This window comes from Coregonus lavaretus (assembly GCF_964263955.1).
Source record: "Coregonus lavaretus genome assembly, chromosome: 11".
Lineage (NCBI taxonomy): Eukaryota > Metazoa > Chordata > Actinopteri > Salmoniformes > Salmonidae > Coregonus > Coregonus lavaretus.
The window spans coordinates 34,159,844-34,179,331 of NC_139998.1; the positions used below are offsets into that span (position 1 = coordinate 34,159,844).

Below are 19,488 nucleotides of genomic sequence, written 5' to 3' on the forward strand. Positions count from 1 at the left end.
TTGGTGAATTACAAGTTACCAGAGTTTGTAATCTGTCCTCTTTGATTACACCAGTGGCTCAATTTCCTGCACTGTAAGCAGCAGGATCATATAGACTATGGTGGAGCCCTCTTTCATATCTTTACCAAATCCGATACCCATCAACACAACTGGAGAAATGAAAACAGAACCTGGTGGAGATCATTCAGCACTAACCAACTCTCTGGGGGGGGGAACATGTGTGTTGTGTGAAGAAAAAGTTTGAAATCCTAGGAATGTATAATAGATCACCATTAATCTTACATTGCAGCAAAACCCTTTTGTCATATTGGTGGCATATACACTATACTGTATATACAAAAGTATGTGGGCACCCCTTCAAATTAGTGGATTCTGCGATTTCATTCAAATTAGTGGATTCTGCGATTTCAGCCACAAATGTTGCTGACAGGTGTATAGAATTGAGCACACAGCCATGCATTCTCCATAGACAAATATTGGCAGTAGAATGGCCTTACTGAAGAGCTCAGTGATTTTCAATGTGGCACGGTCATAGGATGCCATTCCAACAAGTCAGTTCATCAAATTTCTGCCCTGATAGAGCTAACCCGGTCAACTGTAAGTGCTGTTATTGTGAAGTGGAAATGTCTAGGAGCAACAACGGCTCAGCTGCGAAGTGGTAGACCACACAAGCTCACAGAACGGGACCGCTGAGTGCTGAAGTGCGTAGCGCATAAAAATTGTCTGTCCTCGATTGCAACACTCACTACCGAGTTCCAAACTGCCTCTGGAAGCAACATCAGCACAATAACTGTTCGTTGGGAGCTTCATGAAATGGGTTTCCATGGCCGAGCAGCCGCACACAAGCCTAAGATCACAATGCGCAATGCCAAGCATTGGCTGGAGTGGTGTAAAGCTCACCGCCATTGGACTCTGGAGCAGTGGAAATGCGTTCTCTGGAGTAATGAATCATGCTTCACCATCTGGCAGTCCGACGGACAAATCTGGATTTGGCGGATACCAGGAGAACGCTACCTACCCAAATGCATAGTGCCAACTGTAAAGTTTGGTGGAGGAGGAATAATGGTCTGGGGCTGTTTTTCATGGTTCGGGCTAGGCCCCTTAGTTCCAGTGAAGGGAAATCTTAACGCTACAGCATACAATAACATTCTAGACGATTCTGTGCATCCAACTTTGTGGCAACAGTAGTTTGGGGAAGGCCCTTTCCTATTTCAACATAACACCCCCGGGCACAAAGCGAGGTCCATACAGAAATGGTTTGTGTGGAAGAACTTGACTGGCCTGCACAGAGCCCTGACCTCAACCCCATCGAATACCTTTGGGATTAATTGGAACGCTGACTGTGAACCAGGTCTAATCGCCCAACATCAGTGCCCTCACTAATGCTTGTGGCTGAATGGAAGCAAGTCTCCGCAGCAATGTTCCAACTTCTAGTGGAAAGCCTTCCCAGAAGAGTGGAGGCTGTTATAGCAGCAAAAGAGGGGGGACCAACTCCATATTAATGCCCATGATTTTGGAATGAGTTGTTCGACGAGCAGGTATCCTCATACCTTTGGTCATGTGGTGTATTTTACTAGGACTTCCAAACAAAAAATACATAGGTCTCACATAGGGGAGAGACCGTAATGATGCCAAATCCATCAAAACACTGGGAAACATGACAAAGCATATGATACACAGTGAAAAAAAGGGATCTTTCCTTTCAGTTCGGTATGAACATATGGCTGGTACTTGCATTCATTTTTGAAAGGAAGTATCACTAAGACTGATCATGAGCTGAAACTTTATTTTAAATTAGTTTTAAAAAAGTTTGTTTATTTGGCACATTCAAATAAAACATGACTCACTGAACCAGTTCACCATTTAAAAAAAGTTAATGTACAATAATCAATGTGTTATCACTCATTTAAACACACAAATGAACAAGAACATAAAAAATACATAAAAAACAATTGTATTCAGGAAACAGTGTTGAATTGGCTACTTCAGAAAAAGACAACAGCATGTGTCGTACAGATAGAACAAGTGAAAGGAAACACTTTCGGAAAATGTGTTTACATTCTGCAAAATCGCTTGCAAATACTATTTGGTTAATCATTGACTTGGCACACATTGCACACTTTACAATTAAGTGTCCTATTTTGAATCTTTGCTCCATTAAAACAAATATATATATTCTCTTCAGGCCTAGAAATTGTTTTTCCAGGATGTAAAGGGGATTTTCAATTCCACATTTGCATTTGCATTAAAACCAAACCTTTGTTAAAAATACATGTAAAAGGCATTGATGTTTCAAAAACAATCAATCAACAAGTGACTGAAACTATGGCATTATTAGTTCTTTGGAATTGAAAATGCATGTTACAAATGTATGCTGCATTTCACATACACAGGGTGTACAAAACATTATGAACACCTGCTCTTTCCATTACAGACTGACCAGGTGAATGCTATGATCCCTTATTGATGTCACTTGCTAAATCCACTTCAAATCAGTGTAGATGAAGGGGAGGAGACAGGTTAAAGAAGGATTTTAAAACCTTGAGACAATTGAGACACGGATTGTGTATGTGTGCCATTCAGAGGGTGAATGGGCATGACAAAAGATTTAAGTGCCTTTGAACAGGGTATGGTAGTAAGTGCCAGACGCACCGGTTTGTGTGAAGAACCGCAACGGTGCTGGGTTTCACGCTCAACAGTTTCCCGTGTGTATCAAGAATGGACCACCACCCAAAGGACATCCAGCCAACTTGACAACTGTGGGAAGCATTGGAGTCAACATGGGCCAGCATCCCTGTGGAATGCTTTCAACACCTTTTAGAGTCCATGCCACGACAAATTGAGGCTGATCAGAGGGCAAAACTGGGGGTGCAACTCTATATTAGGAAGGTGTTCTTAATGATTTGTTATTCCCAAAAAGTGTCTACTTACAGAAACATGCACACCAATACAACTGTCATTAATAACATTAATAGGCACCACGTGACAGACAGAGATGGTCTTAATAGTCAGTTACCATTACATTGACAGTTGGCCAAGTATGTGGGCGGGAAAGACACCACTGCCCTTTATTGTGATAAACTATAATAAACAGCAGTAGGACCGACTGAGTTTAGATGGAGAATAATGTAACATTATAGAATTACCAAACGAGAGATTGAGGTCAGGTGATACGGCGCTGTTGGATTTCCAGTATCTTTGATAAATTCACTTCAAAATACCAGCGCTTCTCGCCGCAAATTGCTCAAAAGTACATACTGTATACGACATCAAACCAATTGCTTACTATGGGTGCCCTGGTTGGGGAGTACAAAAAGGTAAATACAAAAGGAGCTAACTAACAAGAGCATTTGTAATTAATATACAAAACCTACGACTAAGCCTGTCAACAAATACCAAAGAGGTATAAGTATTTTTTACACAATCGCTTTCACGCCCTTCAAAACATTATTGGATGACCTCTCAAAATGGTAGGCTAAATGAGATAAGGCTGTTGAACCATCACTTAAATAAGTGTATTCACAGGCTATACTCAAAATAATAAAACCTCTGAAACGTTGAAGACATCCATTTAAGAGACTAAAGCAATAGTTGTCATCTTAAGATTTATTTTGAATCCTATAATTTGATGGTAATATTTATTGATTATTAAGACTTGACAATAGTGCAGAAAAGCCTGATTTGAATTGGTCTCTCCTCCCAACAGCCGTCTGTGGGCTCTACGACTGGCAAAGCATCCACTACAGCACACATTTTGTTGTTGTCAATCTACTAACTACACGGTTTGTTCAATAAAAATATTGAAAAAAAATACAGTAAAAACATGACGTCTGCATTACTCAGAACAAATTGGAAAGAAATATTTGATACAACAAATTAAATGAATACTGAGCTTTCAACCATTGGACTATTCTCCATCAGTTAGAAATGTATCCGACCGATTCTCCATCAGTTTGTTAAATTACACATCACTTGACGTGCATACTTGATTACAACAAGGCTGTCCATCTCAGACGGTGTAGCAGGAACAGGAGTGCAGAGACACGACTAGGTTTGATCCGAATCAGTCCCCAGTCCCCACAATGAAATCGATGCAAAAGCGCTCGATCATCCGTCCTTATTTAGAGTTTCCAGTCAACCTCCCACAGCCTTTTAAGCTCACAGTTAAAAAATAATCCCAGAACAAATAGGAAAAAAATCATGAATGGACAGGTTATAAAAACTGAATCCTGGCAAGAAAGAGACTTAATTTGCAATCCATGAAAGCAACTGGTCAGGATACAATAAGATTGGATATACCTGACTTCTAAACCAAAATTAAATAAATAAATGTTTATTTTGGCCTTTACTGACATACTTGTGTTTTAGCACAAAGTATCATCGTCTTTTTTGTCCACATCAAGATATAATCAGATATAGATCTCCACCAAAGCAAGTAACTCACTGTTCTTGTAACATAATAAATTCACAGCAAATAATCAGGAACGTGTAGGAACAGCATTTTAACATCCCTTCCTAAACCTTCATTATCTTGAATCCTGTTCAACAGATCCGTTTAGATGGACAGCTTCAAGTGACCATTTCTACGGAAACAATATAATCACGACAACAATAAATAAATATGAGGAGACACACAAGGACAGGAAAGAAACATGAGGAAATAGGAATCTAGGAAAAAGAGTGAAATCTGAGGATGTTTTGTTTGCTGCCTCAGTGGCACCATGGCCTAGGATGGATGTTGAAGTTATTGCTGAGCTGAAGTGCTGTTCTAGACCGCTGCTGGTAAGTCCCTGCTTGTGGTCTCAATGAGACACGCAATATTATGAGTTTGTCAACATTACAGCCCATGTAACTATTACTCAGCCATTGTATTGTTGTTGGTAGCGGCGGTTGAGCTCACGCAGCTCTTTCTCCCGAGCACGGCGAGCCTTGTTGGACTTGGTGGAGCGGCTGGAGCGTGTGGACTGGGCGGACTTGGTGCTGTGGCAGCGTGACGAGGCCCTCTTCAGGAGGTTCTGGGAGATAGAGCGCTGCAGGTTCTTCATGGAGGACGAGGCAGCCATGCTGAGGACCCAGGGGTGCTTCAGAGCCTGGCCTGCATTCAACCTCGCGCTGGGGTCCACTGTCAGCACACGGTCTATGAAGTCCTTCGCCAGGTTGGACACACTGGGCCATGGCTGAGCAGGGAGGAAGAGACGGAGAAAGAGCTTTAAAATGTTGAGCAACTGCAAAATTCAAACCATTACAAATTAAGTCTTTATATGATGCACTAGTGGGGGGTCAAATCCATTTTCAGTGAAAGTAATCAAGCGGCAGAGAGAGTCCATTTCTCTAGCACACTTGTGGATACCAGCTGAATTTTGGGACATAGCTATAACGAACAATACACACAAGAGGGCAGCAGAATGTAAAGCAGCTGCAGTTGAACATTGCTATACTGTACACAGTGTTTTCCACTAGCGCCGGCTGTCGGCTATGCAGCCAATTACAGACTCATTTTCAGACGGCTACTTTTTCTACTTAAATTAACTAGGCTACTTTTCAATTCTGTAGTCAGAAAAAAGTATGCGGAGCCCTCCCGCGCTAGAATGAACGATATGCATCTTCTAGCGATCTATTGATAGGAGGACAGGCGCCTGTCAGTCAAAGTGAACAATGACAGGGAAGTCTGCTGTCTGTCCCGCCTCTTGGTACCTCTGTATGTGAGTGTGTGCAGTCGCATTTCTTTACATGGAGGGAGAGAGCATGAATTTGCACATCCCATAACAGGGCTCGACATTAACGCTTGTCCGGACAAGTAAAAAAAATTGGTCGTGGGACAAGAAGAATATAGATTTAAGTTCACAATATCAAACAACTACTCTGATCAGAATTTGATCAGAGGCCAACATTGGAATAACATTTTAATATATTTTTAATGTACATAAATAAAAAGCCTATGTGCATAATGCCTACAGTCTTATGTCCAAACCGATGCTGACATGAGGGAGGCGCCAGAAAATGTAGCCAAACTTTAATGAGACTTTTAATTACATAAATATAGGCTAAACGCCAGTCATGTTTGACAAATATAACAAAAGATCATTAATATTAACATCTAAAGGCTTGTTAATATGTTAACTTAATATGCCATTGAAACCAGCATTTTTCTCATGTTATATTGGTTTTCAAATCAACTTTATTTTATTGTCCAGCAGCCAAAGGTATAATCCTAGCCATATTAGTAACCCATGCCAGTTGATGCATCTTTAAATCTTAGATTGAGGCTAGCTAATTGAGGCTATTTTGCTGCACTTCCCATCCTTGTCTACAAATCAAATTTTAATTTTCACATGTGCCGAATACAACAGGTGTAGACCTTACCGTGAAATGCTTACTTACAAGCCCTTAACCATCAATGCAGTTCAAGAAATAGAGTTCAGAAAATATTTAGGAAATAAATTTAAGTAAAAAATAAAATAAAAAGTTACAATAAAATAACAATAACGAGGCTATATGCAGGGGGTACCGGTCGGGGTACAGGTTAGTCGAGGTAATTTGTACACGTAGGTTGGGGTAAAGTGACTATGCATAGATAATAAACAGCACTGTAAAAACAAAAAGTGGGGGGGGGTCAATGTAAATAGTCTGGGTGGCCATTTGATTAATTGTTCAGCAGTCTTATGGATTGGGGGTAGAAGCTGTTAAGGAGCCATTTGGACCTAGACTTGGCGTTCCGGTACCGCTTGCCATGCGGTAGCAGAGAGAACAGTCTATGACTTGGGTGACTGGAGTCTTTGACCATTTTTGGGGCCTTCCTCTGACACCGCCTCGTATATAGGTCCTGGATGGCAGGAAGCTTGGCCCCAGTGATGTATTGGCCGTATGCACTACCCTCTGTATCGCCTGTCCTGCCGATGCACAGAAAACCCAGCCAACTGTATATTATCCATGTCATCGTTCAGCCACGACTCAGTGAAACATAAGATATTTTGAGGTGAGTAATCGCTGTTCTGATATCCAGAAGCTATTTTCGGTCATAAGAGATGGTAGCAGCAACAATATGTACCAAATAAGTTACAAACAATGCGAAAAGACACAAAATCCATTCACATTGAACAACAGCCTAACCGTTGGTTGATCATTGTAGACTACTCCTTCTCATTTAGCCAATTTAATCCTGGAATTTTAATCCTATTTTGCATTGATTAGAAATCTCCCACTTCACTTGCTACACATGGAGACTCTGACTGTAGCGCTGCAATGATTAACTGACAATAACAAGCCACACACTTCGAAACCTGTGTAGGCTACTCATAAAAACTGTAATAAAACTGTTGTTTTATTAAAATTTGGAATGTAATGGTCTATCGTTGTAGGCTATGTAGCAATGTCACATACACAGTTGAAGTCGGAAGTTTACATACACTTAGGTTGGAGTCATTAAAACTCGTTTTTCAACCACTCCACAATTTCTTGTTAACAAACTATAGTTTTGGCAAGTCGGTTAGGACATCTACTTTGTGTATGACACAAGTAATTTTTCCAACAATTGTTTACAGACAGATTATTTCACTTATAATTCACTGTATCACAATTCCAGTGGGTCAGAAGTTTACATACACTAAGTTGACTGTGCCTTTAAACAGCTTGGAAAATTCCAGAAAATGATGTCATGGCTTTAGAAGCTTCTGATAGGCTAATTGACATAATTTGTCAATTGGAGGTGTACCTGTGGATGTATTTCAAGGCCTACCTTCAAAGTCAGTGCATCTTTGCTTGACATCATGGGAAAATCAAAACAAATCAGCCAAGACCTCAGAAAAAAATGGTAGACATCCACAAGTCTGGTTCATCCTTGGAAGCAATTTCAAATGCCTGAAGGTACCACGTTCATCTGTACAAACAATAGTACGCAAGTATAAACACCATGGGACTACACAGCCGTCATACCGCTCAGGAAGGAGACGCATTCTGTCTCCTAGAGATGAGCGTACTTTGGTGCGAAAAATGCAAATCAATCCCAGAACAACAGCAAAGGACCTTGTGAAGATGCTGGAGGAAACGGGTACAAAGGTATCTATATCCACACTAAAACGAGTCCTATATCAACATAACCTGAAAGGTCGCTCAGCAAGGAAGAAGCCACTGCTCCAAAACCGTCATAAAAATGCCAGACTATGGTTTGCAGCTGCACATGGGGACAAATATCGTACTTTTTGGAGAAATGTCCTCTGGTCTGATGAAACAAAAATATAACTGTTTGGCCATAATGACCATCGTTATGTTTGGAGGAAAAAGGGGGATGCTTGCAAGCCGAAGAACACCATCCCAAACGTGAAGCACGGAGGTGGCAGCATTATGCTGTGGGGGTGCTTTGCTGCAGGAGGGACTGGTGCACTTCACAAAATAGATGGCATCATGAGGAAGGAAAATTATGTGGATATATTGAAGCAACATCTCAAGACATCAGTCAGGAAGTTAAAGCTTAGTCGCAAATGGGTCTTCCAAATGGACAATGACCCCCAAGCATACTTCCAAAGTTGTGGCAAAATGGCTTAAGGACAACAAAGTCAAGGTATTGGAGTGGCCATCACAAAGCCCTGACCTCAATCCTATAGAACATTTGTGGGCAGAACTGAAAAAGCGTGTGCGAGCAAGGAGGCCTACAAACCTGACTCATTACACCAGCTCTGTCAGGAGGAATGGGACAAAATTCACCCAATTTATTGGGGGAAGCTTGTGGAAGCCTACCCGAAACGTTTGACCCAAGTTAAACAATTTAAAGGCAATGCTACCCAATACTAATTGAGTGTATGTAAACTTCTGACCCACTGGGAATGTGATGAAAGAAATAAAAGCTGAAATAAATCATTCTAATATTATTCTGACATTTCACATTCTTAAAATAAAGTGGTGATCCTAACTGACCTAAGATAGGGAATTTTTACTAGGATTAAATGTCAGGAATTGTGAAAAACTGAGTTTAATGTATTTGGCTAAGGTGTATGTAAACTTCCGACTTCAACTGTAACTGTCCTACATTTTAGACAAAGCCTTTTCGTTGTTAAAATAGGCCTATATTTTGTATTTCTTCAAAAAAATGAATACTCTCCCAAGTAATCGAAAACGAATGTCAGTTCGGATTTTTGAATAACCGTGCCCATCCCTAATTTTTTATGCATTTCATAATGACCAAATATAGCCGAATATAGAGAGAAAGCATGCCAACCTATAGGCCCTGCATTATCCCAATGCATTTAAGAACTACACCACATCTGGGCCAGTAGAAATTCTGTTCGGGACAGTAGATTTTTAGCCAACTGGCCCGGGTGGGCCAGTGAGAAAAAAAGTTACCATTGGACCCTAGCGTGTTTCATATGCAGCCACGGAGTGGTGGCGCATAAGCTATTTACTGTGCTTTGATTGACGAACAGCAAGCTTGACTTGTTTATAAAACGTGTCGAACTGACTGAAAAGTCGATCTCATATATCCTTGCCATTCATAAATCATACAACGTAGTTATACAGTGAGCTCCAAAAGTATTGGGACAGTGACATCTTTTGTTGTTTTGGCTCTGTACTCCAGCACTTTGGATTTGAAATGATAGAATTAGGTTAAAGTGAGGTTAAAGTGCAGACTCTCAGCTTTAATTTGAGGGTATTTTCATCCATATCGGGTGAACCGTTTAGAAATTGCAGCACTTTTTGTACATAGTCCCCCCATTTTAGGGGACCAAAACATATGTGTGTATTAAAGTTAGGCCTTTATAAAAGGAAGCATAGCTACACCCATGTATGTTACCCCCACTGAGAGAAGCTGAACCCGTCTGATTCAAAGTAGAAGGCTCTGACGCACACACACATTGAGCATACTGCGGTTGCTGCCAGGAACTCCAGCCTAACATCACAAAGTCACGTAGGGGGGTCGTGGTGAAAGCTCAGAAACAACATGACATGAGCATTGTGCCCAGTCCAGAAACACAGACATGTTTTTGATTCAAATGAAACCTAGGCTAACACATTAGCAACTGTATGCAATGCATTCAGTATGAATTGAACAACAGTGGTCGGGGGAGTTTTGTTAAGATCCCAGACGCTCGTTCTGAACGTTGTAACGCATCTCTTGCGATACGGTTTTGGAAACATAAGGAACGAATCTTTCATTTCAGCGAGAAATAATTTATCATATGAAATTGTTTTATGATGGTCATACCAAGGATCATTTTGCTATTTGATTTGGAATTTTAAGACCCCTTAAGGTACAAAAAAAATACATATAAAAAAATTATTTGATGAAACATTGAATTTGGCATTACTGCTATTAACACATAGAAATGCATTGAATAACAGATCCATTTCATGGAACAACAGATAGTCAAACAATTTTTTACTAAGTAAGTTCGTTCTGAAGTTTCTGTCCTATATCTGAGACGTAAGAAAGATCAGGATTATTATTATAATAAAAATAAACAATTTAACCCCTTATTTTAGGCATGTTTTTCATGGTTCGGGCTAGGCCCCTTAGTTCCAGTGAAGGGAAATCTTAAGGCTACAGCATACAATGACATTCTAGACAATTCTTTGCTTCCAACTTTGTGGCAACAGTTTGGGGAAGGCCCTTTCCTGTTTCAGCATGACAATATCCCCGTGCACAAAGCGAGGTCCATACAGAAATGGTTTGTAGAGATCAGTGTGGAAAAACTTGACTGGCCTGCACAGAGCCCTGACCTCAACCCCATCGAACACCTTTGGGATGAATTGCAAAGCTGACTGTGAGCCAGGCCTAATCGCCCAACATCAGTGCCCGACCTCACTAATCCTCTTGTGGCTGAATGGAAGCAAGTCCCTGCAGCCTTCCCAAAAGAGTGGAGGCTGTTGTAGCAGCAAAGGGGGGACCAACTCCACATTAATGCCCATGAATTTGGAATGAGATGTTCGACGAGCAGGTGTCCACATAGTTTTGGTCATGTAGTGTACTTCCATTAAAGTCAGACCTTCAGACGAGTCTTGTGGGCGTCCTAGAGCAAAACAAACAACATGTACGTGTTCGTGAGAGACTCACCTTTACACATATTAGTGTGTAGCCCAAACTGTGCAGACGCTACAGACAGAAGTTGTCAGAAGAGGCTGTACCGACTTCAGACGAGTCCCTTGAGGCTTGTGGTCGTAGAGCAAAGCGGAGAACACCATCCTGTTCGTGAGACTCATCTTTCCACAGAGGGGTCATAATAGTTTGTATGACAAACCGTGTGGACGCTACAGACATTTTCATGAGAAGACCAATTTTCAGGATGTCTTATGGTCGGACAAACACCGCTCTAGCTCTGCCACCTTTCACCGCAGATGCAGAAGGGTGATATCGGCGGATGCGGTGGACTGAGACGCACCCCATGCAAAAACACATTTCTCTAGCTTAAAAAGACGGATTTTGATGGGGATTTTTGTATTATGTTAATTAGATTTCCACAGGGCCGCGGAAATTGTAGGAGAGGGGTTAACCATCATTTATCCACAACTTTAATAAAATATTTCAGTTGTGTATATTACATTTGGTTTATTTGATGACTTATTTCATTCCAAGTCATCATCTCATCTCTATAGAGCTGCTGCCTATGCTGTCTGACAAAATCACTATTTTGTAGTTCTTCAAAGTAAATATGGCATACTTATGACTTAAGTATGACTGCTGAATACCAACTATCAATCACTTAAATCATGTATTTTCAGGTAGTGATAATGAACTGCTTTCTATCCCTCTCAATCGCAGGTTCTCTCTTCTCTCCATCTTCATGTCTGCTCCACACAGACCGGACAAGTAGACGGGCACGCAATAGATTATGGTCATTGTAGTTAATTACCACGTTCTCTGCGCTAAACTATGTAGAATATTGGCCTGTTGGAAACTACAACTCCCTACTACATGAAATCTGATTTTATTTGTCACATGCGCCGAATACAACAGGTGTAAACCTTACTGAGAAATGCTTACTTAAAAGCCCTTAACCAACAACGCAGATTATTTTTTAAAATATTTGCTAAATGTTTTATAAAAAATAAAATAAAATAAAGTGCTCGGCCCCCCTTTTCCTGTAGTCAACGATCAGCTCTTTTGTCTTGCTCATGTTGAGGGAGAGGTTGTTGTCCTCTGACCTCCTCCCTCTAGGCTGTCTCATCACTGTCGGTGATCAGGCCTACCACAGTTGTGATGTCGGCAAACTTAATGATGGTGTTGGAGTCACGCATGGCCACGCAGTTGTGAGTGAAGGGGGAGTACAGGAGGTGACTGAGCATGCACCCCTGAGGGGCCCCTATGTTGAGGATCAGCGTGGCAGATGCTGTTGCCTACCCTAACCACCTGGTGGCGGCCCGTCAGGAAGTCCAGGATCCAGTTGCAGAGGGAAGTGTTTAGTCCCAAGGTCCTTAGCTTAGTGATGAGCTTTGAGGGCACTATGGTGTTGAATGCTGAGCTGTACCCTTTGTAATCCGTAATAGTTTGCTAGCACTGCCACATCCGATTCAATCTTAGTCCTGTACTGGCGCTTTGCCTGTTTGATGATTCGTCGGAGGGCATCGCGGGATGTCTTAGTGTCCCGCTCCTTGAAAGCAGCGGCTCTAGCCTTAAACTCAGTGCGGACGTTGCCTGTAATCCATGGCTTCTGGTTGGGATATGCATGTACGGTCACTGTGGGAACGACGTCGTTGATGCACTTATTGCCGGTGACTGATGTGTTGTACTCCTCAATACCATCGGATAAATCCCGGAACATATTCCAGTCTGTGCTAGCAAAACAGTCTTGCAGCTTAGCATCCGCGTCATCAGACCACTTCCGTATGGAGGGAGTCACTGGTACTTCCTGCTTGAGTTTTTGCTTGTAAGCAGGAATCAGGAGGATAGAATTATGGACAGATTTGCCAAATGGAGGGCGAGGGAGAGCTTTGTATGCGTCTCTATGTGTGGAGTAAAGGTGGTCTAGAGTTTTTTCTTCTTCTAGTTGCACATGTGACATGCTGGGAAAAATGAGGTAAAACGGATTTAAGTTTCCCTGCATTAAAGTCCCCGGCCACTAGGAGCACCGCTTCTGGGTCAGCATTCTCTTGTTTGCGTATGGCCTTATACAGCTTGTTGAGTGCGGTCTTAGTGCATGCATCGGTTTGTGGTGGTAAATAGACAGCTACAAAAAATATGGATGAAAACTCTCTTGGTAAATAGTGTGGTCTACAGCTTATCATGAGGTACTCTACCTCAGGCGAGCAAAATCTCGAGACAGCTGTTGTTGACAAATTGCCACAGACCACCACCCCTCGTCTTACCGGAGGTTGCTGTTCTGTCTTGCCGATGAACAGAAAACCCAGCCAACTGTATATTATCCGTGTCCTCGTTCTGCCACATCGCACAGTTCCGTCTTGATCTGATTTATCTCTAGATGAACTGCGCATTGATCTCACAGAAAAGAAAACGTACAAAATGGAATTCAATTAATAAAAAACCGACAAATAACTGACAGTTTGGTTAATCACTGAGCACTACTTGCCACAATACTAACGAGTATCGTCCCGGCCCTAATATCAACATATGTTTCGAAAACCGGTTTGAAAGGGATGACTATTGACGTTTCTAAACATTGAAACACAGCATCGGAATTGTAGTTCACATGGAGCCAACAGTAAGCGAATGTAACCGCTGAAAAGGAGGGTTTTTTGAGAGCTAGTGTGCACTCAACACATCAAAGGAGGAGTGCTCGATATGGGTTGTAGAATTATTGAGAAGCAGAGAGGACAACAAATTAGTAAGATACAGAAACTAAATGGATGAAGAGAGTGTGTGAGGTCATAGATGCTTACCTCCCCAGAGAAGCTGTACTTCCCTTTGAGGATCTGGCGGTAGAGGCGCATGCGGTTGTCATCCTCAAAGGGCATGGTTCCACTCAGCAGAATGTAGGAAATTACCCCCAAAGCCCACATGTCTACAGCATTAGTGTATGGCTTCCGCACCAGGATCTCTGGTGCAATGTACTCTGGTGTACCACAAGTGGTCTTCATCAAGCACTCATCCCCCTTCTTACGAGTGCTGGCCAGCCCAAAGTCAGTGATCATAATTTTTGAGTCCGCCCCAGGGTGATAGTAGAGCAGGTTCTCAGGCTTGAGGTCACGGTGGGTGATGCCAAGTGTATGTAGATACTTGACCCCGTCCAGTACCATCTGTAGGACCCGTGTAGCATCACGCTCTGTGAAAGACCCACGGGCGATGATACGGTCAAAAAGCTCTCCTCCTGTAGCCAGCTCCATCACCATGTACACTCTCTCAGCTGTCTCAAACACCTCCATCAGCTGGATAATGTTAGTGTGGCGTACACGCCGCAGGACACACAGCTCTGACTCACATACCTCACGTCCCTCTCTGTAGCGCGTCTCTATCATCTTGATGGCGTAGGGCTGACGCGTGCTCTTGTGCTCCACTCGCACCACCCGGCTGAAGCTACCACGGCCTATCAGGGCCTTAATGTCATATTTGGCTGTGACCCGTGGGTCAAACTTCGCTCTGTACTTGGCTACTTTGTTTCTGCGTGGGTCAGAGGCCTCTGGTTGGCCTGTATCTGGGGGTGCTTGGGCAGCTGGGAAAGCTGCCTGGGCCTGTGGGGAGAGAGAGCCTGTTTTCTCCCCTCCCATTTTACTCCCACTGCCGTCGCCTCGGATGAAATGTTTGTAGATGTCGGTCTTAGGGGGCTCCACCTTTTTGACCAAGTCTAGCTGGACATCTCCAGGTGGCTCAGGGAGGACCTTGCTTGTCCTGCACCCCATCACATCACAATCCTGACCAGCAGGACATCCTTATCGCCCACGCAACATCCAGGCACTGAAGAGCATCAAGACACAGCAGGCAGCCAATGCTCTTGAAAAATGCTGCAGTGGCCCACTGAACCTACTTTATCAATGGCAATCAGTGTGGCAGGCCACTCAGAAAATAGCTTCTCCACACAGTAGTGGACTGATGAAAATTGGGCAATTCTGAAAGAAAGAATTCAAAGTAAAATATATATTTTTTATGACACATTTTAAATAAATCATTGTTCAATACCAAGTTCAACACCAGAAAAAGTGCACCCTGAATGATGACTGATTTGACCAAACATAACCTAGTAGCACATAAGCCTATTTTCTGTGCTATGGAAATGCATCACATTTCCTACTTAAACTGAGAAGCGGTGTGGCATGAAAAATTAAATCAAGAATTATGTTAGTAGAATCAACACTTCTCTGGTAAACATTCTATAAATCGGGCCTACCAAGATTGCCTATAAGAAAGTCTGCATACATGTGTTGACATACGGCTAAGTAACGGTTCAGGCATCCCACCAACTGGGCCCCCCAGGTTCATTTACATTTATGCTTTAGGCCCGTCTCAGACTTAGATAGACATCGCATTATTGGATCTGTCCCATTATAGCGTCTGTGAGAGCATGGCAGCGCCATTGAGGCCATCTCCATTTTGAAGTAGTACATTTTCTTCTACTACTTCTATGAGTCGGCAAACAAACTGAAAGGGTGCATACTGCCACCTGGAGTGTGTTGTTTGAACAGGTATAAAGCCAAGGTCGGCGATATACTGCCACCTGCAGTTATGGAATGTTTGCTCATGAGCAGGGCTCTAAATTTACATGTTTTATTGGTAGCACTGGTGCTCCCAACTTTAAAAAGCTAGAAGCGCAACATAAAATGTAGGAGTACCAGAAAATAAGATTTTATAAAATTATTGAGATATAGCCTATATGAATTCTAGCTACTTCTGAAGCACATGTTGTGCCCTAGAAACTAATGTAACCCTGTAAATACATTTGTTTAATATAAAAAGCTATTGAAAGATATACCTGTCATTTAAATTAAAAAGTCATTTGTGGCATATTAGGTTTCTACATTATGTAAAAGCACTATTTCCAATTGAGATGCATTGCATTGAAAATTGTTCAGTCTCTTTACATGGGTGGATCCCAAAACAAATTAAGTTAGTTGTGCAATACATTTTATAGATAAAACGATAAGTAGCATATTGTTTTTAAACGTGTGCATGCTTTTCTACTCTGACAACATAAAAGCTGATTCAATGGGGGTGTGGCATATTTCCAAACTCTTCCGCAAAGGACTCTGGTAGGATACACATGACTATCCTTGATAAAAGGTGGCTGTTGATGAGGGGAGGACACTCTTCCGTTCGCCTACTAATGAATTGACATCTCCTTCACCAATCGACCACATAGGTTTCTGGGGTCGTGGAGGAGAGAGGGAGGAGGGCGGACTTTAAAAAAAGGCCCCAGTGTCTCACCCAGTTGACTACTTCAACATGGTTTAAGTCCCCATGCTGAAACGGGCTTTTGGGCACTAGAGTCCTCTATTTCTCTCTATGGCCTGGCTACATCATACACTGGCCTTGCAAACGAGGAAAATAGTGCCATTGGCAACAGCTGCCATGTATCAAATCTACAATCTATCCAAATTTGAGAATTTTACATTGTTGCAGGTTATGGCAGCATTGTATAATTTGGGGGGGTGTAGCCAACAAGGTTACTTTGTCGGCCATGATGATTGTAGAGAACCTAAATGCCGACGATAGTTGCCTATTCCTCTGTAGCATAACCGAAAAGTATAGGCCTAAAAGTTTTGTTTTAGTACATTTGTTTGTGGTGGGGATCTAAACAATTTGTGAGATAAAGTTGACGGCCATGCCATTTTATCTTGATCGAATGTTTAAAAAAAATTGACATTTATCCTTTAGCATAAACTGTTGGTTAACAATACCCTTGTATTAGTACATTTCATATTATTCTGAACTCTGAAGTATCAAAACAACATAAAATCTCACCTTAGCTATTTCCAAATTAGCTAGCTAGCTACATACGACAGCAGGACTCCACAACAGGACTCAGCTGTTCTCTCCATTTTTTTGGTTCGGATTTTTTAAAGTTTAATCCAGTTGATAAAACAGCATACTGCTCAATCGTCTGTCTCTGATAACATTCGGAGTAAATTGCAACAAGTTTAAGGCTTCATTTCGCGCGTAAAGCGGTGGCAAAACAGCAGATAGAAGTGCTCGGTAGTTCGCTTCATAAAACTGTGTTTTTTGAGTGGGACAATTTTTTTCCTGTTAACTTCTTTGTAAATAGGACCTCCTCCGCTCCTTTCAGATATACTTTTCAGGCAGCCTGGTCTCATAGACTAGACGTAACATACTAAAGTAAATCCGGGAGATTCAATTTAGTATGGTACAGTATGTTATGTTTGGTATGGTTACAAATTAGTATGATACAGTATGTTATGGTCAGTATGGTTACTTAAGGCAAAAACGAAAGTAGGGTTGCAAGTTTGAATCTCATCATGGACAACTTTAGCATTTTAGTTAATTAGAAACTTTTCAACTTACTACTTTTTAGCTACTTTGCAACTATTTAGCATGTTAGCTAACCATAACCTTAACTTAACCTGAACCCCTAGCCTAGCTAACGTTAGCAAGCTACTTAATGTTAACCACCAAGCTAGAATTCGTAACATATCATACAGTTAGCAAATTCGTAACATATTATACATTTTGCAAATTCGTAAAATATAATACAAATTGTAATTCGTAACGTAGTATATATACAAAAGTATGTGGACACCCCTTCAAATTAGTAGACTTTGCTATTTCAGCCACACCCATTGCTGACAGGTGTATAAAATCGAGCACACAGCCATGCAATCTCCATAGACAAACATTGGCAGTAGAAGGACCTTACTGAAGAGCTCAGTGACTTTCAACGTGGCACCGTCATATGATGCCACCTTTCCAACAAGTCAGTTCATCAAATTTCTGCCCTGCTGGGCATCCCGAGTTGCGCAGCGATCTAAGGCACTGCATCGCAGTGCTAAAGGCATCACTACAGATCCGGGTTCGATCCCGGGCTGTGTCGCAGCTGGCCGTGACCGGGAGACCCATGAGGCGGCGCACAATTGGCCCAGCGTCGTCCGGGTTAGGGGAGGGTTTGGCCGGCTGGGATGTCCTTGTCCCATTGCGCTATAGCGACTCCTTGTGGCGGCCGGGCGCATGCACGCTGACTTCGGTCGCCAGCTGTACAGTGTTTCCTCCAACACATTGGTGCGGCTGGCTTCCGGGTTAAGCGAGCAGTGCGGCTTGGCGGGGTCGTGTTTCGGAGAACGCATGGCTCTCGATCTTCGCTTCTCCCGAGACCGGCTTGTGCAGCTTGGCGGGGTCGTGTTTCGGAGGATGCATGGCCCTTGACCTTCGCCTCTTCCAAGTCCGTATGGGAGTTGCATCGATGGGACAAGACTGTAACTACCAATTGGGGAGAAAAAGGGTTAAAAAGTTCCAAAAATAACCACAATTATAATAAAAAAACTAAAATATATATATTCTGCCCTGCTAGAGCTCCCCGGTCAACTGTAAGTGCTGTTATCGTGAAGTGGAAACGTCTAGGAGCAACAACAGCGTGAAGTGGTAGGCCACACAAGCTCACAGAATGGGACCGCTGAGTGCTGAAGCACGTAGTGTGTGAAAATCGCCTGTCCTCGATTGCAACACTCACTACCGAGTTCCAAACTGCCTCTGGAAGCAACGTCAGAACAATAACTGTTCGTCGTGAGCTTCATGAAATGGGTTTCCATGGCCAAGCAGCCGCACACAAGTCTAAGATGACCATGCACAATGCCAAGCGTCGGCTGGAGTGATGTAAAGCTCACTGCCATTGGACTCTGGAGCGGTGGAAACGTGTTCTCTGGAGTGATGGCCGTCTGACGGACGAATCTGGGTTTGGCAGATGCCAGGAGAACGCTACCTGCCTGAATACATAGTGCCAACTGTAAAGTTTGGTGGAGGAGGAATAATGGTCTGGGGCTGTTTTTCATGGTTTGGGCTAGGCCCCTTAGGTCCAGTGAAGGGAAATCTTAAGGCTACAGCATACAATGACATTCTAGACGATTCTGTGCTTCCAACTTTGTGGCAACAGTTTTGGGAAGGCCTTTTCCTGTTTCAGCATGACAATGCCCCCGTGCACAAAGCGAGACCCATACAGAAATGGTTTGTCGTGATCGGTGTGGAAAAATTTGAATGGCCTGCACAGAACCCTGACCTCAACCCCATCGAACACCTTTGGGATGAATTAGAACGCCGACTTCGAGCCAGGCCTAATCGCCCAACATCAGTGCCTGACCTCACTAATACTCTTGTGGCTGAATGGAAGCAAGTCCCCGCAGCAAGCCCTCCCAGAAGAGTGGAGGCTGTTATAGCAGCAAAGGGGGGACCAACTCCATATTAACGCCCATGATTTTGGAATGAGATGTTCGACGAGCAGGTGTCCACATACTTTTGGTCATGTAGTGTATCATACGAAATGGGTGATCGATACCCACAAATAAATATACCATACGAAACATAACATATATGAAATAGAGTGTTTCGAATTTATGTACAGAATAATACGAAATGCTGTTGAGACCAGGTTGCAGCAGGAGATTGGGAAT

At 42.6% G+C, this 19,488-nt stretch overlaps 1 protein-coding gene across 1 annotated transcript; it reads right to left on the bottom strand.

The window, feature by feature from the left end:
- Nucleotides 1–1,794: 1,794 nt before the first annotated feature.
- Nucleotides 1,795–17,091, bottom strand: LOC311137419 (serine/threonine-protein kinase H1 homolog). Its single transcript, XM_084171903.1, has 3 exons — nucleotides 16,838–17,091; nucleotides 13,825–14,988; nucleotides 1,795–5,177 (listed from the first exon to the last, which is right to left on the bottom strand). The coding sequence occupies exons 2-3, from the start codon at nucleotides 14,779–14,781 to the stop codon at nucleotides 4,860–4,862; spliced, it is 1,275 nt and encodes a 424-aa protein (XP_084028029.1). The 5' UTR covers nucleotides 14,782–14,988; nucleotides 16,838–17,091; the 3' UTR covers nucleotides 1,795–4,859.
- Nucleotides 17,092–19,488: the final 2,397 nt, after the last annotated feature.